This window comes from Lotus japonicus, chromosome 5 (assembly GCF_012489685.1).
Source record: "Lotus japonicus ecotype B-129 chromosome 5, LjGifu_v1.2".
NCBI lineage: Eukaryota > Viridiplantae > Streptophyta > Magnoliopsida > Fabales > Fabaceae > Lotus > Lotus japonicus.
In genome coordinates, this window is record NC_080045.1 from 65012428 (window position 1) to 65039638 (window position 27211).

The 27211-nt window shown below is 35.5% G+C and overlaps 5 protein-coding genes across 6 annotated transcripts; 3 read left to right on the forward strand and 2 right to left on the reverse strand.

Moving 5' to 3' along the window:
* The first annotated feature begins 729 nt into the window (after window positions 1-729).
* LOC130717059 (uncharacterized) lies at window positions 730-4258 on the forward strand. The gene is made up of 4 exons (XM_057567163.1): window positions 730-867; window positions 979-1072; window positions 1766-1975; window positions 3462-4258. Exons 1-4 carry the CDS (start codon window positions 787-789, stop codon window positions 4184-4186), a joined length of 1110 nt encoding a protein of 369 aa, XP_057423146.1. The 5' UTR covers window positions 730-786; the 3' UTR covers window positions 4187-4258.
* Window positions 4259-5367: 1109 nt separating this feature from the next.
* On the reverse strand, window positions 5368-8657 carry LOC130717060 (sec-independent protein translocase protein TATC, chloroplastic). Its single transcript, XM_057567164.1, has 4 exons — window positions 8312-8657; window positions 7253-7560; window positions 6177-6467; window positions 5368-5703 (listed from the first exon to the last, which is right to left on the reverse strand). Exons 1-4 carry the CDS (start codon window positions 8541-8543, stop codon window positions 5494-5496), a joined length of 1041 nt encoding a protein of 346 aa, XP_057423147.1. The 5' UTR covers window positions 8544-8657; the 3' UTR covers window positions 5368-5493.
* Window positions 8658-9504: 847 nt separating this feature from the next.
* LOC130717058 (origin of replication complex subunit 4) lies at window positions 9505-13548 on the forward strand. 2 transcript variants are annotated; one of them, XM_057567161.1, is made up of 15 exons: window positions 9505-9646; window positions 9756-9903; window positions 9991-10038; window positions 10529-10579; window positions 10668-10711; window positions 10787-10850; window positions 11052-11138; window positions 11397-11488; window positions 11568-11649; window positions 12052-12137; window positions 12220-12329; window positions 12563-12658; window positions 12728-12792; window positions 12908-13051; window positions 13282-13548. In XM_057567161.1, the coding sequence occupies exons 1-15, from the start codon at window positions 9540-9542 to the stop codon at window positions 13309-13311; spliced, it is 1254 nt and encodes a 417-aa protein (XP_057423144.1). In that variant the 5' UTR covers window positions 9505-9539; the 3' UTR covers window positions 13312-13548. The 2 variants fall into 2 exon arrangements, with proteins under 2 accessions (XP_057423144.1, XP_057423145.1); XM_057567162.1 differs by having other exon boundaries at window positions 12566-12658.
* Window positions 13549-15651: 2103 nt separating this feature from the next.
* On the forward strand, window positions 15652-19195 carry LOC130718623 (palmitoyl-acyl carrier protein thioesterase, chloroplastic-like). The gene is made up of 6 exons (XM_057569238.1): window positions 15652-16070; window positions 16754-16887; window positions 17488-17601; window positions 17791-17959; window positions 18046-18114; window positions 18522-19195. The coding sequence occupies exons 1-6, from the start codon at window positions 15708-15710 to the stop codon at window positions 18867-18869; spliced, it is 1197 nt and encodes a 398-aa protein (XP_057425221.1). The 5' UTR covers window positions 15652-15707; the 3' UTR covers window positions 18870-19195.
* Window positions 19196-19885: 690 nt separating this feature from the next.
* Window positions 19886-27006, reverse strand: LOC130717119 (CDP-diacylglycerol--serine O-phosphatidyltransferase 1). The gene is made up of 13 exons (XM_057567236.1): window positions 26517-27006; window positions 25023-25216; window positions 24837-24902; window positions 24683-24742; window positions 23771-23861; window positions 22709-22763; window positions 22305-22384; window positions 22070-22186; window positions 21840-21924; window positions 21265-21356; window positions 20710-20963; window positions 20384-20472; window positions 19886-20287 (listed from the first exon to the last, which is right to left on the reverse strand). Exons 2-13 carry the CDS (start codon window positions 25184-25186, stop codon window positions 20160-20162), a joined length of 1281 nt encoding a protein of 426 aa, XP_057423219.1. The 5' UTR covers window positions 25187-25216; window positions 26517-27006; the 3' UTR covers window positions 19886-20159.
* Between the last annotated feature and the right edge of the window lie 205 nt (window positions 27007-27211).

Sequence of the window (27211 nt, forward strand, 5' to 3'; positions counted from 1 at the left end):
AGGTTTTAATTTAGTATGTGTGCGTTTAGATTTCCGTTAAACTTAACGTGAATTCATCCATGTTGAAGTCAACGTGTTAAAATCCTTTTCTTTTATCCACATTAAACTTAATGTGTCAAATTTCAGCTTCTCTGTTGATACATTGAGATATGTGAAATCACGTTTGCGTTGGCTCTAACGCCAAAACAAACAGACATTGTTCCCAAACAAGTTTGAGAAGCAATATACGTTTGTAATTTCAAAATCTTCAATGACTTACTTTGAAAAAAAAAAAGCGTGTCTAAGTCATACTAGTGCCTAATGAAAAAAGTCGCATAATACTATTTTTCTATTATTGATTAAAAATTTCAGCACTTTCAGTGTAAAATTTACAGAAATATCAAATTGATTTACATCAAATCATAAAATATATTCTATTTTGGTGTAAAATTACAGTGACAAGTAACAGTGCCTCACAATTAAAACTTTTTTACTGCTGCAAATTGCTTCTAATCTTAAATATTGTGGTTTACCTTTTCAAAAAAAAATATTGTCGTTTACATCAGTTTTAAATTTACATGATAATTCACAAATAGAGCCCCAAAAGTTTTTTTTTGGGTTACAGAGGAAAGGCAAGCCCAAAAAGTTTGAAAATAAACTTGAGATGAGAATTTGAAAAAAAAAAACATATAAAAAATAAAAATAAATCTTTTTTCTAAATAAATTTATAAATTAAATATACGGGAAAAAAGGTTTGCTGCATATACTCCAGTCCCAGGCAGCGTAGCAGAGAGTGAAGTGAAGAAGATGGGCGGCGTAAGAGCAGAGAAAGAGCACCTTAACCTAATCCTCGGTTCCCACCTCACCACAATCCATGACACCCTTCAGGTATGTATATGTGTGTGTGTATATATATATATATATATATATATTCTTCAGTTTCACCCTAATATATTGTTATTGCTACATGAACTCAACTGTGCCTTCCTTCATTCCTAGGTTTTGGATCAAACTGCATCTTCTGCTTTTGAAAAAGTGAGCTGGGAAGATGTCATTAAGATGGCTGATCAAGTCTCTAAACAGGCTACCACAGGTTCATTCACTAACTATCCTTTAATTTAGAAAATAGAAAAAATAATAATGTGTTTTTTTGTCTTCTGGGTTTCCTTAGTTTCGCTGCCGAGGTGAGGGTTGTATTTGTAAGTATCTCTGTAAGCGATACTTTGACTTGTCTGTCGTCGTGGTGACTGGAGCCGAATCCACCCAAAACTTTATAAACTTTGACTATGCTTATTTAGCCGGTCCCAAGCCCGAGTAAATGGGGAGGGTTGTGTTAAGTCTACGGTAGCCAACGTAAAACTATGCCGATGTCTTCAATATAGATCAAACACCTACCAATAATTACTAGTAGTTATCCCTCTAAAACATTAAGGATATGTTTGGATTGATGGAATGGCATATAAATAGGTTTCGTTGTTTGAATTGGCTCAATTTGAATTCATGTCATTCGATCGATCATGAGATATCCAAGTATAGCTTAAGTTGGCATTGGACTAAATAATTGTGTGTGCTGATTGCTGAACAGTTGTTGTTATATGGGAGGATGATTCTATTAATAAAATCATTTAGACTGGTAGATTGAGAAATTGCGTTTAATATTTCTTGTTGTTTGTATTCAGAATCAGAAGTGCACCGTTAGTAGACCATCAGGTTTTTTCATTTGAGTTGCTTGTGTATGTAGAGCATGATCTTATTTAATGAAATATATCTACTTGCTTTTCTGCAGTTGGAATGATTTGGACTGGAGACATGCCAGAGTCCAAAGCAGTTGAGGAAAGTATGGCATCATACTTCAACACTCTTCAAGGTTTCCTTTTGCTTTCCCATGGCTGTACAGTAGGGGCAGGACCCACCTTGTCTTCCTGTATTCATGTGTCTGTGAAGCAAGTTGTTGATTCCAGCTTCAGGATGATGAAGGAAACTGTCTCTTTATATGGTAAGTTCTCTCTCCCTCTCTCTCTCTCTCACACACTCAAACACTTATAGTGTTCTGAACCTTGATTATTGACGTGAAAACTTATTTAATGGTCTTTATAAAATACAAACAAAAAAAAACTAATCTAACTTATGATATCATATAACCTTTGGAATTTTAGAATGTTAAGATTTCCAGGATAACTTTTGTGACTTATGATTCAATTATCTCGGAAGCTCAGTATTGCTTGTGATGTACAACAATACTTACAACAATACAACAATATTGCGTTATGGTTATGGCATTGAACTTGAGTAGTTTACAAAATACATAAAGAAATCTGATATAAACCTTGGACATTGGGTACTATTATATAGAAGAGGTAGATACTTTTTGGTTATGGAATGAGCACATCATGCTTTTATGAATAGGCCTTAAATTATCAGCCTCCATGCAATGAGAACACAATCTGACTGCTTTTAAGGTGAGTAACCATATCATTCTCAACAAGCAGTATCAATCCTGGATATCGATGCCTAGCGGCCAACCTCAAAAATACTATAGCAGGATTGCTGCTACTCTGGAATTTTTATACAGAATAAATAATTTATACTGTACACATTTAAATGCTGAAAAGTTAAATAGGTACTTAAAACACATATTAGGATGAAAAAAAGAAGACAGGTATATATAACAAGAGAAACATGAGGGGTATTGAAACAAAAGGGAAAACAGTGGAATCGGTTGCCAGAAATCTAATGTTGCTGGCCTGGTAGGAAAACACCAGATCATGACTGAAGAGTTACCAGGGAGCAATAGGTCACGAATTAGCAGTCGCAAAATGCAAGACTGAAGGGCAAAGGGTTTGCTTTTGCCAGAAAAACAATGTGTCGTGGGCTCGTGGCCGGAACGTTGCCACATATAACAAAGGGTCGCCACAATAACAGAGAATGGAGGCAGATATGAGACTGACATTAGAGGATCAAAGGGTGTTATTCCCTATTCAAACCCTTTTTTTCCTCTGACTGTTGAAAAATTGAGGGGGACTTTCCTCACATTTTAGAATCATAGCCTAAAAGTGTGCAATCTTCTGTGATTTCCGCTGCTATAGCGGCCTGAAATGCAACGCGCTACATGTGAAGTATGTAGTAGGATGAACTTCTCTGAAATTGTGTTTAGCTATTACTGCTATTATGTAGTATAACAACGCATTAAGCTCTAGTGCAAATTTATTTGTTTACATTGACATTTAATATTATCATCCTTGATATGCCCATTAATTCACTGTTCCTTTGCTCTATTGCAAGTCATTTTAATTTCTTTGTCATTTATTAATATCATCTTTGGTTGGCTCAATAAGTCGTTGTTCCTTTATATATATTAGGTTCACTAGATTATCATGTTTCAACTTTCTGCCTATGTCCTTCCTGACCCTTCGTCAGATTTTTTCTCTGATTCTGTTGAACTGTTATTGACAATGTTACATTCTCTCAACGTAAACCAACAGGAACCCGTAGTGAAAGCCAGAAACTATCAGTTCCACAACTGGTTGGTGCTGTATGGGAAGCATGTTCTGCCCTTAAAAAGACTCCTTCAACAAATATTACGGCAATTGGGCGAGAAATGACACGGGTTGCGGTTTCAGTAAAGGACGTCCTGCGTGAGATGAAAGAGTTGAAGCCAGGTTCGTCTGATGATTCAGGTGACAAAGCTGTAGGTGAGAGTTGTGCAGAAACAGAGTCTGAGCCACATGATGATAATTCAAGTGAAGGTGATGATGATATAGGGAATGACTTGTCACCTGAAGAGATGAAAGTGGCTGAAAGAGCTATTGCAGTTGTGTCCGACACTCTTTCGGTCGTAAAAGAACTTATTCGCTCCATCACAGGCCTGATTAAGCTAGAAAAACCAAGTGACAACAGCGAGTTTGTAAATTCACTGGAAAAACTGTTGCAGCTTTGTCAAGAACTTGGTAAACAGATTGATGAGATTGGAGCTTGCCTCTATCCCCCGCAAGAGATTCCTTCCATAAACGCAGCTCTAGAGAAAATCCACAGCACTATTGATGTTGTACAAGTGGAGGTAGCAGCACTTCAAGGTACATCAGATGTATTTCTGGAGGCATGCAATGCTTTGAGGAGCTCGCTGAGACAACTTGTGTCTGAACTAAGTAGCTCTAGTATTGCTGATTTAGAATCCAAAGTGGAAAATATTACATTAACCAATAATTAGACTGTGATGAGTGCACTTATATTTGACCATGCAGAATTTATGAAAATATATTTTGAATTGTAATTTTACATATATCCCTTTGTTTCTGGTCAACATCGGATTTGAACTTTTAGCTACCTTGGATGCCATTCTTTCTGCTGAATACTCCAATAGTAAAACAGAACTGAAATTGCGGTTCAAAATTAAGGTTTCAATGTTGATAAATTAGAACCATCAGATCTAAAAGAATTCAATGCATAATAATGAGTGTAATAGTGTAACAAGAAAACAAGATAATAATTAGTTGAGGGTTTGGATAAGAAACAATCGAAGTCTTCAATGCAGACAACTGAACAAGCTACCCGCGCCTGTTCATGATTCCAAGCAATTGCTGCCCATCCCCAACCCACTGCCGCTTTTGCAAAACCCCAAGCCGCTGCGGCTACTGCCGAAAGATTTCGTGTATCCCCGCACGCTGACAGAGCTAGCCTCATTGTTGGCGAAATTGAGTATTACTCACGAAATTGCAACGCAAATTCTTAAAATTCACTTCCATACAGCTTAGGGCGGAAGAGCATGCCTTTAGAACCCCCGTCAAGCCAGAGACTTGGACCAACATTCCTTGCTAGTGCGAACAGTAGGTAGATAATAAAATAAATACTGAATCACTCAATAAATGTATGAATCGGTATGATTTGTATCATTGTTATTTACCAATTTTAACCTATTAGAGTGACCTTTACAAAGTTTTTTTTTTCTTTCTTGAATCTATTGTGATTTTAGTCATTGGTTTATGAAAATATTTTAAAAAGTCTCTTAATATTACTATACACATTAATTCAATAATATAGGATATTGCCTCTGTGAGGAACTTGGTAAACAGATCGATGAGAAAATCCAAAGCATTATTGATGTTGTACAAGTGGAGGTAGTAGCACTTCAAGGTACATCAGATGTAATTTTTGGAGGCATGCAATGCTTTGAGGAGCTCGCTGAGACAGCTTTTGTCTGAACTAAGTAGCTCTAGTACTGCTGATTTAGAAGCCAAAGTGGAAAATACTATGCGGATGGCCTAAGAAGTACTATGTAACAAAACGTAGAACTGGACCAAATCTAACAGTGCGGATGAATTTTTAAATCAATACACACCTCCAATTACCAAGACAGAATGGAATTTAAGAATGACAAGAGACAGAATAATATGACTAAACAAATCAAAATATAGGAAGTGTAATGCTCTGGCACTAGTAAAATATACATTATATGTGTGAATGTACATTAACATCTGTTCAAACTGAAACATTGTAGCACATATTGTGGGACTAAAGTCACCGTCCTGTAAGCTTGACTGCCCATGCACCCCCTAGGTAAAGACCTAACAAGGGTCCTGCTAGAAGAACTTGAGTGAGAGGATCGGTGGATGGTGTAACTATCGCAGCTGCCACTACTGCGCCAACCACCACATACCTCCAAACTGATAGCATCTGGTCTCCAGACACCAATCCAACTTGTCCTAATAGAAATTGTATAACAGGTACCTGCAATATGGCTTCCATTAGATTACATTATAACTAAAGTTTGGAGGAAACAAGCATTGCAGCTAAGCACAGTGTGATACTCATACTATATAAAATATGGCTTTTCTAGTTCTTGTTTCCAGAAGCACTAGTTAGAAGGACAGCCATATATACAAAACTGTAATCCCAAAGAATGATTGATCACAAATGGTGTGTAAACAAAAACTATCTTGAGCTTTTTTCTACTTGTTATCAAACGCACTAGCATGGCTTTTATTTAAATTCCCAACAAAAGAAGCATATTGGAATATATAGACATACTTATAAGTATAATAATATCTCCTTTCCATATATTTATCATCTACATTTCTTTTGGGAGCAGAGGACATGATATTAGGTCAATGATCTCAGTGACATGTATTGGTGTCCACTAGAAGGTGCTAATCCTCACATATTTATAAACAAAGGAAGAATAAACCAGGAAGAAAAATTACCTGAAAAGACAAGCCTGTACTGAACATGAGCACCAGAACAAACTCAAAGTATTGATCTATGGACCACAATGATTCAACAGCACCTTCGGCGTAATCAACAAAAAAGTTTAATGCTGCAGGTGTCAGAACTAAGTAGGAGAAGGCTATCCCGGCATAGAAAAGAACCGATGAGCCTAAAACAATCGGCCCTAGAAACCTTCTTTCAGATTTTGTTAGACCTGGAAGCACAAAGGCTATGATTTCGTAGAGGATGATGGGACTTCCCAATAGGATGCCAGAGTATCCAGACACCTGCAGTACAAAATTACAAAAATGTTGATAAGTACAAACACTAGAAGAAAGAAAAAACATTTTATTGAAGAAAAGCCAATAAAACTCCTGAATATTCGAGAGATTCAGATCACTCCCAGGTGTCCAATCACAAATGATCCCAAAAGATAACCTCCATCTCTCTCACTCCCACTCTAACGAACTCTCAAACTAACTAAAAGTCTAAAACTACCACAACTAACTAACTAAACTATAACTAACTAACAATGGTAACCTATCAAATATTAGTTCCAGTAAGGTGGCTTCTAATCTTGTTCAATACTAGTTTTGGTCTCAATTTAGCTGGGTATGCAGGATGGTTATAATGATCACAAATATTACTGACCCCCACTTCCAAAAAGCCCAAAATAATTAAAGGAAAACAACTGGCAGAAATTTATTTTAGTATACACAGGGACAAATGATTTCATGAAGGAATGTTTTCCACCATGCGTCAGCCAAAGATCGTACCAATTGATGTTATGCAAGTAGAAATAAATAACCACCTCGTATTCACTCTCAAAAGTTTCCATGGTTCGCCCAAGAACAAACATAAATATCAATTATCCTATGCCATTAACCTTATTTGGAACTACAAGACACACATAAGAATTCAGGGTGCTTTTATGTTTCTGATTAAACAAGAGCCAACAGCGAAGCAGTGGTTTAATTTTACATTAAATACCTACCAAGAAATAGAAGATGATAACTCACTAGATAGGGAAGGAAGAGGTAACCATACTAGAAATAGATATAAGAAATCTTACCTTTAAAGTTGTGAAGAAGAATTCGCCAGGAGCTAGCTGAAGAAACTTTACACCCTCTGATTTAACTGGAGCTTCAAGAAGCTTTACCAGTTCTTTGGAATATGCAAAGCATCCCAAAATGCTTGCTCCAACTACTAGAACTGATACAAATATTCTCTGTCGCAGCTCTTCAAGATGATCAAATATGCTCATTTCTTTATCATCAGGAAGAAGCTCTTTACTAGGATATAGAAAATCATAGAGAGCACCTTTTTCACCATCTTGCTCCAAATTTCCCAGTGTTTCTTCAGTGGTACTATTAAGCAGATCTGTATTTCGTAGCATAAGAAAAATATCAGAATCTTAACCATATCTTTTTGTAGAAACATATCATGATCATCATTCAACATATGGAGGATAGAAATGTTTTTTAGCATAATTTCAAAACACCTGCATTAACACACTTTTCAAAAGAAACCACCCAAGGATGTTTCAAGTTGAATAGCAGTTTATCAACAAAATCGATATGCTAACTATCAATGAAGGCATCCCATATTTCCACATGTTAGTCATATCTGTTTTGAGCTTATTTTCATAAGCTACTCAAGATAGCTTATGTAAATGAGCTTATGCTTATATATAACTTATTTTCAATTTATTTCAATAAATTTTTAAAAATTACTTATGAATAATCGCTTAATTAAGTTGTTTTCCCAAATGGGACCTTATTGGAGCTTATCTACTAGAAAAATCACTACATAAGCTCCAGTAAGTGCTCTTTGATTTGCATCCAAACGCGTTCGCGGGTAGCGGAGCTGTTATTGTAAACTCCAAAAGCTACCTTGAGGCAAAAAAAAAAAAGAGTAGTTCTAATGATAAAGGAAACATCAAAGGACAAGCAATTAAAAACAAAAACTACTTGAATGAAACATTGAAACCTATCTAGTCTCTAATGAAAGAAAGGAAAAAAATCAATAATCAACTCATGTGAAGTTTCATTTCCTATAACTCTTCTAGGCATATGAAGTGGAAACAATGAAACTGTATGAAATTAACGAGGTGGGTTTTGGTGAAAGTTACCAGTAGCAGGTCTTTCTTCAAGGGCGGAGGCGGGTCCAGTTGCGGTGGTGCTCAACGGTTGCTGGTTCTGTCTGGCGTCGTCATCAGCGGCGGCGAAGCAAACAAATCCAGCTAAACTGCTCCTTCTGTTCCGGGCGGAGGTGCTGACCCGAATGGAGGTGGAGTGGTTTCGGAGCGGCCCGAATTGAGGAACGATGAGGTTCATATGAACGGTGGTGGTGACCAATCCCATACCGGAGTCCGCCACGCTACGCCGTCAAACGGTTGGCTCCTGTTAGCTAGATACGGTTGGCTTTGCCTGATATTTTATTGGAGTTGCACACTTTCACTTATTTTACTTCTATAATCCATTTTATATAGATATCAATTTTTTATTTGTTACTTATAGATATCATATCAATGTAAAAGAGCTTATAAATCACTTTTTTTGTTATCAAAGAGGAAAATAAAAATCACTCTTTCAAAAGTTAATTTTTGGGAAAATGAAATGAAATGAAAAATGCATTAGTAGGTCATAACTACTTTTAGAAGCATAACTAAATAACTAAATATTCATCTAAAAATATCAAATAAATTCTTTAAAACACATTTTAAATAATTGTTTATTTGTATATGTGAAGGTCAAAACAAGTTTGGTTCCTAATTTTTTCACTAGTTTTTTAGGATCTAATGTTACCATATATTTGGGGTTGTTTCATACCCGCGAGGATTCCAGTGTCGTAACGATGAGTTGGTCGGCCCACTATCATAACACTCCATAACCCTCTAAAACTAGGAGTCAAGAGGCATCAACGATGAAACCTGGCTATGAAATGGATGGATTTGTAATGGACCGGACATGCTTGAGTTATCCAACCGGCCCAATACTTTAAAACTTAAATCTAAACAACTTGAAGTTTAAATTAAATTAAATAACTAGAAAGAATTACGAGAAGTGGTTTTTTGTAACAAAAAAACAAGAGGTTTTGCGTTTCTTCACTATAGTCCTAACCTTAATGCAACCTAAACCTCTATCTTCGACAAAAGAAGGTTCGAACACAACTTAGCGGGATCCTTGAACAGAGACAAAATCATGTGGAAGAAAGGAGGACCATTTTTGTGTGAAAATTTTACACTAGTTGGGCTTGACTGAGGCCCATGGATCACCATAGGTTTTGGGCTTTGATCTTCTAAATATAAAACAGGTACCCTGCTCTGTTGATGCTGTTGTTCCCGCCAATAATCGAGAATGGAGGGAGAGGATCACAAAATGAAGACACTCAACCTTCTTCGTTCCAGAATCTGCGATCCCAAATTCATCTTCAGCGATTCTTCTTCCGATGAAGGAAACTACAGGTACTCTTCATCTTCTTCTTCTTCGCAGTTTTCTCATTTCCCAATCAAATCTGCAATTGAATTGAAATCGAACTGAAATCACTTAATTTATACTGCTTGTTGAACACAGCAAGCTCAAATTCATGATATCGAGTTCCGTCACGGAGGCGTGCAACAATTCAATTCTGCTTCTCGGTCCCCGTGGCTCCGGTAAACTCGCGGTTTTGGAGCTTGTCATTCAAGATTTGTTTCAACAATATCCCGAATCTCTATCACTGGTACTTATTTATTAATTGATTAATTATTTGATTAATTAATTGATTTGTTATCAATTTGAGATGTTATATTTCCATGGATTGTTGCAGATTAGGTTGAATGGGTTTTTACATTGTGATGACATCTCTGCATTCAAGGTTGGCATCCCAATTGAAACAGCTAACTTGATGTTATGGCCTCTTTTTAATTGTTTGTGTAAATTTTCATGTTGACTCATGCTGCCACTGATGATTTTGATGACATTAGTTAGGGATGGAAATTGAGAAAAATGAGTTTAGGGGCGAGAACTTGCCACATATTAAGTAAACCTAGTTAATTAGAGAAGGCAGTGTAAAAATGAAAGGGGGCAAATGCAGCAGTTGAAATCTATTATTTAAGTTTTTTTTTTCCGTTTGGGGGCGGCTACCCCATTTTTGTATAGGTGGTTCCATCATGTTTTGTATACAATCAACGGCTTCTTGTGAATCTACAAAAGAACTGGATGGTGATGGGAGCAAGTCAGGAGTATTATAGAATTATGAATCTTAATAAATAGATTGTTTGAACTTTGAACCGTTTGATTTTAGTTGTAAAGGAGCCTCATCTTGTATAGTGTTTAATTTGTTGTTGCACATGATGATTGAGCAGGAAATAGCTAGGCAGTTATGCATGGATCATCAATTACTATTCTCAAAATCGGTAACATACTTGCCTGTACATGATTTGTAGGATCTATTTTCAACTATAGTGCAGTTATTTTGTTGAGCTTGATATGCGACTTTTGTAGGCATCATTTGATGACAACTCCCAATTTATGGTAGCCATGCTCAAGTGAGTGAAGTTCTCTTTGGTTAAACAAGGAAAATAGTTTGAAGTCATGAAGCACTTATTATCTTTGTTTTGCAGGGAATGTGGATTAGCACATAAAACTATAATTTTTATTCTGGATGAATTTGACCTATTTGCTCAGGTAAAGCTCTATTTTCTTTTACCCTTTTATCATTTCTCAAAAGCTTAGTGTAACTTTTTTTTTATAATTGTAGTTGTGATTGACTTCTTGCTATATTAAACAGTCCTGCTTGTGGTCTGTGTGAACTCTTTTTATTATACAGTTTTGGTTTAACTTCTTTAATCCTAAATTTACTACTATCTCAATCCTTATTCTATGCAGGGTAAACAGCGTTTACTTTATAGCTTGCTAGACGCAATGCAGTCAGTAACATCGCAAGCTGTTGTAATTGGCATTAGTTGCCGGCTGGTTTGTGCTTTACAGTGATTTCCTTTCTCTTTCATGTAGTCTTGAATATTATCATGTTTGAATGTCTATACATGACTGATTAAAAAAAAGGTTTTATTTAAATTGATATTTTCTTTTGTTATTTACAAACTACTATTATTGAATTTGTATTTTTCCTACTTTTTTCTGCTCTATATTTTAAGAAATTAATCTATCATTGCATTAGGTTCTTGAAGATCATGTGATAAATTTTACAAATTGATATAACCCACCTCGCAGGATGCAGATCAGCTATTGGAGAAAAGAGTGCGATCTCGTTTTTCCCATAGAAAGCTGTTATTTTTACCACCTTCAATAGAAGACTCCCAAAGGTAGATAAATTGTAATTGCCTTAGGAATGACTATGCTGAATATGATCTCAAAGACACTGTTCATTTGCTTGTTATGCAGATTACTGGTGCACATGCTGAATTTACCAATAGATTCAAGCTTTCCTCATGATTATGCTGTTGAATTTAATAGAAAGGTCCAAGTATCCTTTTTATCCGTAGTGTGATGTGTGTCTAGTTGATTAGTAGACCTTCAGGATGAGTAGGAGGACCAGACGTGAAAATTTATTATTTTCACGAACCACTTGGAGTTTGCTTGCCTTCTGTGTTCTGCATTCTTGAAGACATAATATTTAAATGCTAACTTATAATGCATACATTTTTTCATGTTTGACAAGATTCACTTATTTTTGCATGTTTCTCACTAACCTCTTTAGTTCTTCGCATCACTGTATTTGTGATTTTTGAGTAACTGGTTTCATCAACAGCTTGTTCATGTTTATCACAACTGTTGTTTGTGTAGGGAAATTTAAACTTCTGAATTTTCTTGATCGGTAAAATTTAATACTTCTGCTCCTGGTAAGGAAACCCTTGACAAATTACAGAATATTATAGAAGACAGAAGGTTCAAAGACACTTTCAATAAGTATTTAAGTCTTGACTCCTCTGTCAAACATTTGCTGAGGTTCCTGTAAGTATTTTTTCACACTTGTGTTAGGTTTGTACGAAATTGATTAATCTCCAAGACTCAAGCGATTTTATTGATTTTCCAGGTTCTGTGCAGTCTCTCATATGGATTTGAAGACAGGATTTTTGTCACCGGAAAACTTTGAAACTGCATTTTCAAGTATCCAGAGGCAGCCCAAACTAGAATGTTTAAAAAGTATGGCAATTTTAGATACTAATGACTGTCAGCACACACACACAAATCTTAATATGCTCTTAATTCTGTACTAGAGGTTTTATTCGCATTGAAGTTCCTACTTTTCTATAACCTTTTATATGTATTCACATTCTACACCTGATTTTTAACACCCCCTCCTTCAATATGTGTATGGTACCCAAGCTCTTGATGGAAAAGTTGATGGCTGTTTGGTTATATTTGCAACTTTCAAGCAGGTTGCTCCATCTTAGAACTTTATATTTTGGTTTGCATGAAGAGATTGGAAGTTAAAGAGCAAAGTTTATGCAACTTCAATGCTGTAATGAAAGGTAATTTTTGTTATGTTTTTCTCATTCTTATTACATTATATTCCTGAACGTGGCTACCATATTTTGCAGAGTATAAAAGTGTACATGATTCCTTCAAGACTGCTGATTATTATGCACGGAATGTCTGCTTAAGGGTGTGTGCACCTGCTTTGATGATTTATTTAAGCTAGATGTGTTTATGGAATGTTTCCTATGATTTGTCACCAACTCCAAGCTTATTTGGTACTATTTTTTACTTTGCATATGCAGGCATTTGAACATCTTATACATCGTGAATTAATATGTTACACAGACAATAGAGGGCAGAGTTTGTCTGCTGAATTTCGTCCTGCAAAGCTTTTAATTTCACCCCCTGAACTACATCAGGGACTAAAAGCGTATCCTTCATGCCCTGTAAGTAAATTGACACAATAAGCATACCTGTATTTTATTTTTGTGTCACAGTAAGAAATAAGAATCGCATGGAACTCGTTGAAAGCATTTTATCGTGTTAAGTGTGTTATTTTCCTTTTCTGTTTTACTATAAATGTAACTTCTTTCAATCTTTGTTGAATGTCAATGATGTCACATCTATGGATGTAGGTAATGGGTTAAGTAATTTGTAACTTTGTATGTTTTGGCAGCCTATCCTTCAAAAGTTAACTGCACCGTGAAGGCTAAGAACCCAAAGGACACACGACTTTTCGCTGCTTTATGTTAGACATTTATATGGTATGGTATGCTCCCAAATTCTGATGCTCAGCCTGTTTGGGAAGGAAGCAGTCGATTTTGTTTTGTCAAACTCTTTCATTTGTTATAGTTTATGTACATGGAAATGAAATTATTGTTTTCCCTTCTTCTGAGTGAACAAGTTGCAATGTTTATTATATCCTAAAATCTAGTTATCCTAATTGTGTGTTTTCATTGTCACTGAAATCATAAACTCATTTCAACCTTTACACTAAATAACCTATGACATTTTCCAAATTTAAACATTCTCTTATCGTTATGTTCACCCTTCCATTCAATTGAATACTGATTTGAAGTTGCGTTAGGGGGAAGTGATAGATGTTTGTGGACAATTAGAATTCGGTAATCCAAATTAGCTCATAAAATGAGACTTTCCACACTTCATTAGCCTCTACTTCATCTATATTTCTTGTCCATTGGAAGACAAGTTAGCTCATAAAATGATATCCCTTGCAGTTTTGACTTTTTTGATGATGGTGATCACTTTCCTAGTGGATAAGAACTACTTAAGAAAGCGTTTGAATGATCATTATGCCAACAAACAAAAAATATATTGCTCATTATTTTACAGAAAAATTATAACAGTATTAAATATTTAACATTTGTTTCTCCTTAGAACAATGTGTAAAGAATGTCGGCCTTTGACCCTTACAATAACAAAAAGAAAAATTGTAAAGCATGTCACGGATGACATCAACAGAGATCCTTGGCTGAGCATTTCGTAGCTGAATAAGTTGATAAGAGGAAGGAAAACCTCTACCAATTCGATTTTTCTCCTAGTTAATATCAGAATTTCCAACCTTTGTAACAAACAAAAAGCAGAAATTCTAACATAGTTTAGATTCCTCCACGCAACAAGAATCTTGAATTTCCAAATAGGAACTTCCAGCACTATTATAACTTCTCTTATCGGAAGTTTGCTTCCTTGCAGCCTCAACCAATAGGAGCCATAGCAATTACTGTTGATATTCTCTGTAATAATGGACAAAGTAACTGACTACACGGACAAAAGTATTATTTGTTGGTACGAAAATTATTTGTAACGTTTGTATGAATGGAATATGGAATGGCACTTCTGTTGAAACTTTGAGATATTACATTTGTATGTATACATCTGTTTTTTATATCCATTTAATTCATTTTTTAAGCAATATGTTATTTTACACTTTTCAAACAATCTTCCATTTAGAAGAGCTTATTTAAGCTTATAATATAAACGCTTATATAAGTGTTTGGTAGAATTTATGTAAATAGTTTATAACATAATTATAAGTTGTTTTGAACTTTATTTCCATAAAATGTTTAGCTTATGAATAAAAGTTTATACTAATCTATGATATATTTTCAATTTCTTTCAATAAGTTTCTAAATTTAACTTATCAAAAAAGCACTTATGCAATTACCATAAACACTTAATTAAATTATCCGAATGCACTCGTATATGTAATCTGTAATATATCTGATTTATACAATTAAGAACCTTTGGATAGTACTGTTTGTGATTCCACATGTCTATGTACTCGTTATTAACAAAGAAAAACTAAGCAAGAATGTAATTTAGATTGAGTTTGAATCTATTCTCTTGTCTGATGTCAATTTTTTGAGGAGACGTTTGCAATTTTTCTCGTTTTATAATACCAACTACCTGTCTAATACTAAGCACTATGCCAATTCATAGGAATTGAATAAATATGGAAGAAGAGACAATTCCAACCTCACTCTTTTAAATTTCGGAATCAATCTCAGTTTTTAAACACCAAAATAGTAACACTAAGCAAGTAAATCAACCAGCACGAGATTGTTTTAGCTTAGCATACATATTGAGTTTGAGTTTCTGTTGAATGTAGTTACGTTAAATATTTAGTAGAGAAAGCTTAGCCGTTCATAAAAGTCATATCCGGCTCGAACAAGATTGACTCAGTGGAGGATACATGTGCATTAAACAAGCAAATAAAACCAAAATAGTAATCAAGTGCTTATGGCAATTGCACAAGTGCTTATTTTGGGTGTATATGATTATGAATCACTTTTGTTTCAGAATCGACATAAACTAAACAAGCTTTTGTTCACTTCATCTTATCGATCAGTTCTAGGGGGTGTCATTTTTCACATGGCACAGCTAAAAGTTGCTTCCGCAGCAAAAACCAATGCCTCTTTGATATGTCAGTTTATTCCAAGGTTCACTTATTTGTCACTCAGTGTTCCAACCCGGCTCTGTTAATGCCGTCTGAAGTTAAACTATAAAGAACATTCATTCCAAACCTCTATCCTCCCACACCAGTGGGAGAGAAAGAAAAGAACCAAAAAAATAGAAAAAAGAATGGCTGCTACTTTCACATTTCCATCCTCTGCCTTTGTTGTTAGGTGCTGTGCCATGAGAGAAAACCATGACCAGCATAAGCAACAATTGAACAGCAACAGCATCAGAGTGAATGGGAATAAAGTTGAGACACTTAGCCACAAAGCTGAATCATCAGCAGCTACTACCACTACTACTCTTCTCAGTTTTGCTGAGAGTGGCCAACGCCAGAATATCCCAACAAAGAAGCAGTTGGTTGATCCTCATCGCCAAGGGCTCATTGCTGAAGGTGGAGTTGTTTACAGACAGACTGTTGTTATAAGGTCCTATGAGGTTGGCCCTGATAAAACTGCAACACTTGAGAGCATCCTCCATTTTCTTCAGGTAATTCATTTGACAAGCTTCGTTAGAAATATAATATAAAATTGTTTATATGGTTGTTAGAATTCGGGTTAGACCACCCAACATTACATCAAATACTAGTCCAGGGTGAAGATTACTCTACCCTGTATAAGGAGTTACTTAGCAAGTAGTCAATGTGAGACTTCTTAGCACACCCCTCTCACGCCCAAGGCTTGACGAGCGTGAAGTGACTTGAAATCTGCGGATACCCTATTTATAAGTGGTCTTCAATGAACGGATCCAGCATAAGCTCAGACCCCATCTTAGAAGTTGAGTTAGACCTAGGCCTACCTGAAATTCTAAGATGGTATACTCTTTCCCTTGACACTTGAAGCTTTTGGAATAGGTAATTCATGTCATGGTATCAGAGTCATAATAATCAAGTTGTCTAAAGTTCGATTCTTATTGCACAAACTTTTCTAATAAAATACATTCAATTTCAGCACAAAGTAGTGAGTCTGTGCATTGTCTAGGTTTTTATGCATCCTCGCCCAACAACTTCAGTTTTTGAGGTAGTTAGTTCATGAGTCATGTTAGAAATTAATATGAAAGCATCTATGTGTCTTAATTTAACTACTTCATGAGAAGGTCTCATGGGCTTCAGTGTTTTGTTGCTACAGCTTGTAGCTACATAAATGCAATCTCAGAGTGTTTATTACATGCAGGAAACAGCATTAAACCATGTATGGATGTCTGGACTGCTGGGTGATGGTTTTGGGGCAACACATGGAATGATAAGGAACGATCTCATTTGGGTTGTCTCAAGAATGCAAGTTCTCATTGATTACTATCCCATCTGGTTAGTATGTCCCTCTCCTTGGTAATTTTCACATAGGTACCCTTGTTTGAAAACAGAATCAAATTTTAAAATTTCACCTCATGTCAGACAAATCTTAATTGACAAAATTGTACCATTTCTTGAAGGTTATCCTAGGAATTTTCTCCATATACAAGATCTCTTGTCCTGTACCCTTTTAGCAGAAGAAAACTAATAACAGCTAGCCGCCAGCTATTTAAGTAGAGATATGTTTTAACAATGACATGCATACCATATCATCATCAAAATATGGAATATTTAAATCCATCATGGACCATGGTCGTCACAAACTCTATTAAAATGTGTATACAAAGAAAATGAATACATGATCATAGACAGACTTGTAACGTGTTTGGATTAGCTTCTATTTTCTCAGAATCAATTCTAACACACGAGCTACTCACATTAATCGAGTCTAACTTTGGAATTAATTGTAAAATGATTTCCAAACATGCAGTGCAAATTTGTTGAAGATTCCAGACAATTTTATTGAAATGAAGTTTTAGTTTAACCATCAAGTCTCATCAACCATCATGGTATGACAGAACTATACTAACAAGTAATGCACTTAACATGTATCAGGGGAGAGGTGGTTGAAATTGAAACATGGGTTGGAGCATCAGGCAAGAATGGAATGCGGCGGGACTGGCTGATAAGAAGCCAAGCAACAGGCCAAGTTTTTGCACGTGCAACAAGGTATACATGTCTAGGACAATTTTTCTTACGATTTTGCAATGTCCAATATGAACGGACTTTGATCTCAACCCATAAAAATAGTTTCGTTCACTTTGTCTTAAAGTACTTGATACTATCCGTTTGGACTACTGCCGACGGATATACAAACATAGTCTGTACATGTACTGATTGAGATTAGCCATCAAACAGCACATGGGTGATGATGAACCGGAAAACAAGACGCCTCTCCAAACTGCCAGAAGAGGTGAGGGGTGAACTTGCACCTTGGTTTCTAGAGAAGCAAGCAATAAAAGAGGATACTCCTGAAAAGATTGTCAAGTTGGACAAAGAAGCTAAATACATGAATTCTAATTTGAAGGTAGGCCATTTTATGCATTCAGTTAATTGCAGCTAGCACAAAAAGTGTACACAGTTAATGACTCTGTACTCATGTCCACTTTGCAGGCCAAGAGAAGTGATTTGGACATGAACCAACATGTTAATCATGTGAAGTATGCAAGATGGATGCTGGAGGTACATGACAAAATTGATCTACTCATCATTCTTCATTGGAGTCATGAGCCAACTCCACGCTATATTTGTCATGAACCAACTATCACAAAAACTTAAGTTTTTGAGCTTCTGAGTCAATACAGATGAATGGATTTTATATTATAGTTCTAAAATGTTTCCACATCCTAGAGCCAATTGGTCTTGAAGCACAAACTCACTTACCTTATGCTAAAATTCAACCTTTTATTGGAATAATAAGGGAAACAAAAATCAAACTCTGTAACATCTTATAGAGGCTCTGATATCATGTCAGGAACTGTCCTAATTTCCTAAAAACTTAAACTATTGTGTGAAGCCAAATGAATGATTTGTATATTATATATCTGCCAGTATTAACTCTCAACCTCTACTATTGATTGCTTTAACAGACTATCCCAGAGCAAATTCTTGAGAGCCACCAATTATCTGGTATCATACTAGAGTATAGAAGGGAGTGCAAAAGCTCAGATATAGTTCAATCACTATGTGAACCAGAAGAAGATGAAATACTTCATGGTGTGGTGGAACCAGATTACTACACAAGTCTGCTCAATGGGTTGTCCTTGGCATCATCAGATATTATAAATGGTGGTGGGGGAGTCCTGACCTGCCTTGAACAGAGGCCAATAAGGTATACACACTTGTTACAACTCAATGGAGACAATCAAAGAGATGAAATTGTCAGAGGAAGGACAATGTGGAAGAGGAAGTTCACTACAATTCCATTTTCCACCTAGCAATAAGTGTGGAAGTAGTAGCCATTGGGAACTGGGAAGAAACAAAAGAATCAGCTTTTACTACTCTGGTGGTGTTCTTACCAAGAAATTTCTTGGCATAAACATAAACGACATGAAGAAAAATTACAACCAGGAACATTTGGAGATAGAAACCATACAAGTAAAAAAAGTAGCAATACCAATGGAGTGTAACTTACAAATTGCAAACATGTTTTTAATTTTAATTCATGATACTAGTGTGGAGCGCAATAATTTGTTTGCGAAAAGATGCAATTTTTGTGAGATTAAATATAATATAATTTATAATGAAGTTTCATTCACTTTGACCTAGAAAGAGTGATCCAAATGATAAAGGTTTGTAGTATGCCTTTTGGTTCAAGAGTTTATCTATGAACAAAAATTAGATGCTAGACCTATTAAAGCGGTACGTGAGCTAGGTTCAGAACGTCGTGAGACAGTTCGGTCCATATCCGGTGTGGGCGTTAGAGCATTGAGAGGACCTTTCCCTAGTACGAGAGGATCGGGAAGGACGCACCTCTGGTGTGCCAGTTGGTGTACATCTCAAATTAAGAGGCCCACCTTCTCCTTCGCACACTATGATATGCTATCAACAAATCTTATCAACAAATCTTAAACATATAGTTTTTTACACGACATATTTTTAAAATCTTATTGGTTAACCGTATACAAAATAGTTACACCGTCACAGTTAGTTATTCTAATTATTTGGTGTGAGTATTTGGTTGATGGGATTTTGATATATATTTTTGACAAAATATTTCTTATTTTGGATTAGTTGAAAGTACAAAGAAAACTCCATATAACTAATTTTATTTCAAATTATGTATCCTTCGTGTGGTTCTGTCATTAGATTTGATAGACTAGTTGAGAGTTAGATTACTAATTTACTACTAGTCTACTATGTTCCGGTCGGGGACCTAGAGTGATTCGTGACATAAAATGTGGACAAAATTTTGAGAGAACATAGTCAGGGTGATGAAACTCGCCATACATAATTGCAGAAAATCAATGTATACACGTGATTTCATTCAAAATTTCATTCAAGGCAATGAAATTGACCAATTTACTAATAATGGAAGAAACCTATTCAAATAGTAAGAAATTAAAATTGCCGCTGAAACAACCTTTGATCCACTACCCTAGAAGACTCATCACGTAGGCATTTACAATTATGAGGTTGATAATAGTATTTACACCATGTATGGCTACTATGAATACCCATAAAAATTAACAAGGAATGAAAGAATAATGCACCACAACAACAGGAACTCATCGCCTCTTTTTCCCAAGACTCCGATGGATTTGCCAAGACCACAAAACCAAAAATGTAAAAATAGCCACTCCTATAGATGACCAAAAGATTACTAGCCATAAAGGCATTGGCTTAGGATACAACCCTGTGGAAACACAATGAGTGAGAGTAATCAGTTAATCAAATATCATCCATACATTAATAAACATTAACATGACATATCACATATTAGGAAACTTACCATGTCCAAACTTTATGCAAATCAGAAGTTCTACAATGCAAATGGCAAGGGACAACCAACAATATGCTCCAACCTTTTTCACTGGCGTCCTGAAAATTTCACAAAGAACACATGATTAGATAAAATGCTAAGAATTCATTAGGATGCTTCAATTCCACCCTGAACGGAACCAGAAAAAATGTCTAGGAGGGGGACGAAAATTTAAGACATTATGCAAAATGAACGATAGATAACTGGAGTAGGCAGTATAACAATTCTGAACGGGCAAATAGAACAATTGAATACTATTTTATTTGTCAATGAAACTAGAGAGATGGACAATGTACCTATCTTGAAGGTATGAATTGTACTCGCGAATAGTTGGAATCGCAAGTAGCCACCACAAAATCAACCTATATATAACAACTGAATTTCGTGGCGGTATCCACAGAGAAAACTTCAAAAAGAATGTGTTGAGCTCTACTGTCAAAAATACAGTGCAAAGACTGAGGACTTGAACAAAACGCCATGGACCAAGCAATGGATGCCACTCATCTTTGTCCCACTGAGCGGGGGTGAATTGGCTTAATGTTCGTTTCACCTAATAACAATGAAAGAGTAGCGAAGAGCACTAAGTCACATATGTCTTCTTAGCAATGATAACAAATTAAGAGCAACAGAAAATTAACTACACATTCTGTCAAAGTTGATTCACTTTTTTCACATGGTGAAAGTGGAAGGACTGTACTAGTTACATATTTATCAATATTCCCTATTGATCCAATAGGCAAAGGAAAAGTATTATAGAGGTTACTGTGATTTCAGTTTCAATGGAAATTACAGATTCAAGCATAATGGAAAAACGGGTGAGTGATGAGAAGAAAATAAATCAGAAAACATACTTTTCCCATTATATTAGGTTGGCGGCTTAAGCCAACCCAGTTGTATGTTTTCCCATCAAAGTACCGAACAGTACGCATTCCTGCCCAAATTCCTGCATATTCCAAGTAAAAAAAAATGTCACAATCAGCTCTAACAATTTTAACCCCAGGAGGAATAAACTACAAAATAATGCGAAAAAATATATATACTAGACTCGCATCAAAAAACTGAGTCATGTAGCTTTCTAGTTTCTAGGGGAAGGGCAGGAGGAGGAGAGATCAGATAATTCAATTCAAATTCTTAACAATTGTATGAAATTCAATGCAAGAATTTTCATCCAAGATAAAAGCAAATACACAATTCCATCCACCTTTAAAATTTAAAGTAAAGATACATTGACCAGTATTAGTGTCCTACAAGCTTTTGCAAATTGCATTTGTGGGGCTCCCTGGTTTCGAAATTTTTAAAATGCATTCCATTGAAACCTATTTTTGGCATGATGATATAATACCTATGTTCATGCTTCAACTAATAAACCACATGCAACCTGGCAACTTTCCAAAAAGTTGAATAAAAATTGATCCAAGACTCTTACCAAACCAATTGCAGATGAAGATGTCAAGAATAATACTGTCCCACCAGCACTCGTTGAAATTTGGTAACATGTGACGAAAAGTAAACTGAAAATGCCAATATAGAATGGTTTGTAAACAATACAGAATATATAAACCGAAACAAGAAAAAAGAGAAGCTTTATTGATAAACTAACTCACAACTAAACATATATGAAAAACCATAGAGTTTATTATTAAGATCAGGGCTAACCTCCATACACTCAAAACCAATTGATAACACCCAAAGAAGGGGCTGATTACGAATCAATATGGCCTTCCCCCACCACCCAATAATGTGAGCAAGAACAAACTCATCAAAAAGTGTCTCCTGAAAATTGAAGCATAACATATAACCTGTGTTAGATCAAAATATGATAAAGCAAAGAATAAACTGATATTTGGAGAAAACTGCCAAAACCACAAGGTTGTGAAAGAAGAAATCATACATAAACATTCTTAAACCTGCTCGTAGGGTTATCAGGAAGATATATGCGGCAATCGGCACCATAAGATCTTTCAGGAAGTTCTGCAAAGTCATACAAAGTAATAACAAATTTAGAAACAAGGTAACAAACTGATCCATAACCAGCTAACCTTTTTAAATCACAAAGACAACTCAAATTCATAATGAATTAATTCCAACGAATTCGAAGCTAAACTAAAAGGAATCAGATTGAATTACCAACTCCAAGTTCTGCAAAGTCATACAAAGTAATAACAAATTTAGAAACAATGTAACAAACTGATCTGTAACCAGCTAACCATTTTAAATCACAAATACAACTCAAATTCATAATGAATTAATTCCAACGAATTCAAAGCTAAACTAATAGGAATCAGATTGAATTACCAACTCCAAGATCACCATGAAGAAACTTCATAAACTGCCGAGCATCATCACGCTTCTGTGGGGAAAAGAAAAGATTAAGAATATAAATTAGTCCATTTCCATTCACTTGCCGGAAACAGAGCAACAAATTACGGAGGATGTTGTTAACAGATGCAAATCTAGAAAGCATGCAAAATAAAGTGCAAAGATGCACCAGAAAAATGTATGAAATTTTAAAAGTATGAATTAGATATTATACTGACATACACTCATCAGCAGCTTGTAAACCATGTCTATTTTTCACCTGATGGGCAATGGGTGGCAAGTGCATCTTTCGATAAATCTGTGAAGTTATGGAATGGCACTACGGGGAAATTTGTTGCTGCCTTTCGTGGCCATGTTGGGCCGGTTTACCAGATCAGCTGGTCTGCTGATAGTAGACTTATTCTAAGTGGCAGCAAGGACTCTACACTTAAGGTTTGGGATATTAGGACTCGTAAGTTGAGGCAAGATCTTCCAGGCCATGCTGATGAAGTTTTTTCTGTTGATTGGAGTCCTGATGGGGAGAAGGTAGCCTCTGGTGGTAAGGATAAAGTGTTGAAGTTGTGGATGGGCTAGGCTACTTTTTGGATGAATATCTACAGCTGGTGTATCTCAATGGTGTTGCCAGTGCATGGAAATCAAAGGTTGACTTTTATGTGGATGGTAAAGGTCATGTTTAAAATTACTCTGCATTGCCCTTGAGTGTAGGCACTGCACTGGTAGAAGTTTTGCTCAAATTGAGTCTCAGGTAAAGAAGCTGATTGAATTACTTGGGGGCCTATAATATACTTTGCTGTTTTGTTGTGTGCTTTGAAGGTTTTTGTTGAACTGCTGTAGGGTTCATTGGTAATGATGAACTCCAAGAACATGGGACTATATGTAAAGGCTAGACTGAGGATAGATTTTTGTTGGCGTCTTTGAATGGAGTATTTTAATTTTTAAGATTTGAAATGTAATGAAATTATATTGCATCTAATTAATTCATTTCATTTACAAAAAAAAAAAAAAAAAGAACTGTCAAACCAAGACCTGATAACCAACCTGAAAAAGCAAGAATGTGAGGGCAACCAGGTAAACAACAGCCATCCCATGAACCATGCGCCACATTGCAGGATGTGGCCTAATAAGAACCCTGAATGGAAACAGAAACAAAAAAAATTATACAAATAATACTCTCAACAGACGAAATTTACTACGACAGTACAAATTCAGCTGAAGGAGCCAATAATCAGCTTCTTTTACATTATCATGTCATTTATGTTAGTATTATCCAAATTCATAATGTAGTAGAACAATTTTAAGCAGGATCATGTTAAAATTTGTATGTAATATGCTACCAGAAAAAAAAAATATACACTTCAGATTTTTAGTTCTCTCCATACATGTCCATACCTCTCACATACACTATCTCCCTCTCTCTCTCTCTCTCTCTCTAACCCCGACCCCTAAAAGAAACATTTTCCAGTGGCTTTTCTTCCCAGTACACTAGCAGCAAAGCAATTTCCCTTTGCTCCAAAGCTCTAAAGCTTAACATCCATAACTATGAGACCTTGAGTATCTCAAATGACTTGAACTTTTACATAATGTTCTAAAATGGTGATACATAAGGGTTACTTATTTTCTAAAAGTAAACTCTTAGTTAAAAAAATATGAAATATGTCAGCTGAGAAAGTCTCTAATAATTCTTAAACACCATCTCCTAAATCGCATACTAAAGAATCAGATACTGAATCCCCTATCAGGTATAGTCACAGAAAATATGAGAAAATAAGGAAAACCTCTTTACAAACTTTGGATCTAAATCTAAAGTTGACAAATATACCAGACAGCTAAATTTAGTATAAAAATAGAATAAAAGACAACAAGATTAATATATACATCCAATAACATTAAAGCAAATTAAAAATACTAAACTACACCAAAATAAAATTAAAAATCACTCTGATTACTCACGTATCAGGAGCTTGCAGCAAGCAGTAAGCAAGAAAAACAGCAATCATTGCCCATACACCCCTGCAGAAAAACAATTGTGAAGGCATTTAGCAAATTGTACACATGGTAAAATGCTAAATAAACCATATGAGCACTAATTAACTAAATACCAGACCTTTTAACGGAAGTAACAACATCACCGGATGCATCTCTTTCCGGATCAAGTGCTCCACTTGCCCAACTAGCATATGCAATAAAATAAAAAAAATCACGTGGGGAAAATTAAATATATTAAAGAACAAAATTCAAGTTTGTAAAAATACACTATTGACTATATGAACTTATCTAGGACAGCACTTACATAAGAAAGCAAGCACCAATGAGTAATAATGTGATTGTACGAGGCTTGTAAGCCCATGCAGTCCATGGATCAAATTCATCATGAACATTTGACAAATGGGAATCACCATTTTCTTTAACATTATAGTCATGTTTCTTTGCTCTTCTATGACCATTGGACTCCATGTTTATTGTTCTGGAGAAGCTACTTTCTACCTACAATCAAAATCAAAGAAATAAGATCATTTGTAGATGATATGAGCAATAGCCCCAGAGCTCTATAGGCATCAAGAGATCACTCCCAAGAAGCACACAACAACAAATTGTTACAAAAGATCCATACACTTAATTCAAAATTTCTAATGAAATCCGTCAAATGAAAAAGATCATATATTTAGCACACCAGACACTTAGTTAACAAAAACTAAAAAGCACACCAAATATTGATATAGTACACTACATGGAGCATTGACAAGATTCTGCTAACTATCCATGTGTTGCTGCATTTCAGTTACATGTTATGACTTATGAGCACTTCATCCCATGAAAATATATATTTATCAATAAACGTAACTAAGTGCATGTTTGAAAATCTTTCTATAATTGATTCTAGTGTCAAAATCAATTCAGAGGAGAAGCTTTTGTGAGTAGCTTTTAGCGCTAGAATTGATTATGAGGAAAGACAAGTTGATCCAAACATGCTATAAACCATCATAGAGTTCAAAATTGAAGACCAAACAAGAAACTTTTACAAATCCACCAACTTTGCAACCCATGGTAGTGCCTGGCAGATAATTTAATGTGAAAACATTTAATTTTTCGTAAACACGGTAGACTGAGAGCTCAACTGTTCACCTCAAATTCTACAGTGTACAATAGTACTCAACAACCTTATGCAAGTCTAAATAGCATTCCCAAACAACAGAAGAGGACACTCAACACAGATGACACCCACATGCATATCAGAATTAAACCATAATTTACAAAATGGTTACCACAAAAACATATTATATAAGTAACAACTCCAAAAATCAAATAAACAAATATATAGAATACATTTCATAAAAATAAAATAAAAGAGATTTAAATTTCCAAGGCGGTTATGGCAGCAAGATGGATCTAAATCTGGCATCCGAAACCAAAACAAAGAAAACCCATCACATAAAAATGCATAATTGAACACAGAACCGATGCATGTAATGAAACAAAAACTGATCAAACCCTGAATCAAGTAGAATGGGCAAGTGGGGTGGACCAAAAATCAAAACTTTCTTCAAATTTCTAAGAATTAGACTCCCCCAGAATGGAAAAAATAAATAAAAATAAAAAGGGTGGAATGAAATGAATGAATGACGTACACTGAATGAGAGGAGCAAGTAGATGAGTGCGTCGTGTGTGAGAGTGATGTGTGAATCGTGATTGAAAGAAAAAATGAAAGCTTAGCATATTTTTGTTATTTGTTCCAGAAGAAGAAGAAGAAGATGGTGATGGTGATGATGATGATGATGATACTTACGTAGAGAGAGAGAGAGAGAAAAAAAAAGAGGTAGCAGAGAAAGGACCCCTGGCCGTACGATTGGAGAAACGAGAAGATCGCAGCCGTTGAATAATGAATGAATGAATTGAAATCGCAGAAGAAGGTGAAGAAGAAGAAGAAGAAGAGATAAGTGTTTGTTTTGTTTTGTGGTGGTAATGAATGAATGAATCAATGAATCTATATATATATATATATATAGAGAGAGAGAGAGATGGTTTTCTTTCTCTCTCGCAGTGGCAGTGATGACAGGGAAAGGGGTCAAAGGATGTTGTTGTTGAATGTTGAATGTTTTGGTTTTGGTTTTGGGAGGAAGAAGAAGAAAGCAGAGAGAGAGAGGAGAGAGAGAGAGAAAAGGGAACAAAGGGTGATGATGAGAGAGAGATGAAGGTACGACGATGGTCAAAGAAAGAGAGAGTGTTTTAGATACGCACGATGATGATGATGAAGAATTGATGGACCAATACAAATGCAAATGCAATGCAGTGTGTGTTTATGAATCAAACATTTATTTTCTTGTCATGACACTAATGTCCCTATCTCTTCTCATTAATTGCACAAGCATATGCTACTAATATTCATATCCATAGCTTCATTTTGATTCCTCTGCCCTGCTCCTTCTACTGCGCTTCACTCAAATTACCCTTTCACCCTCACATATTTAAGAAAAATCCATT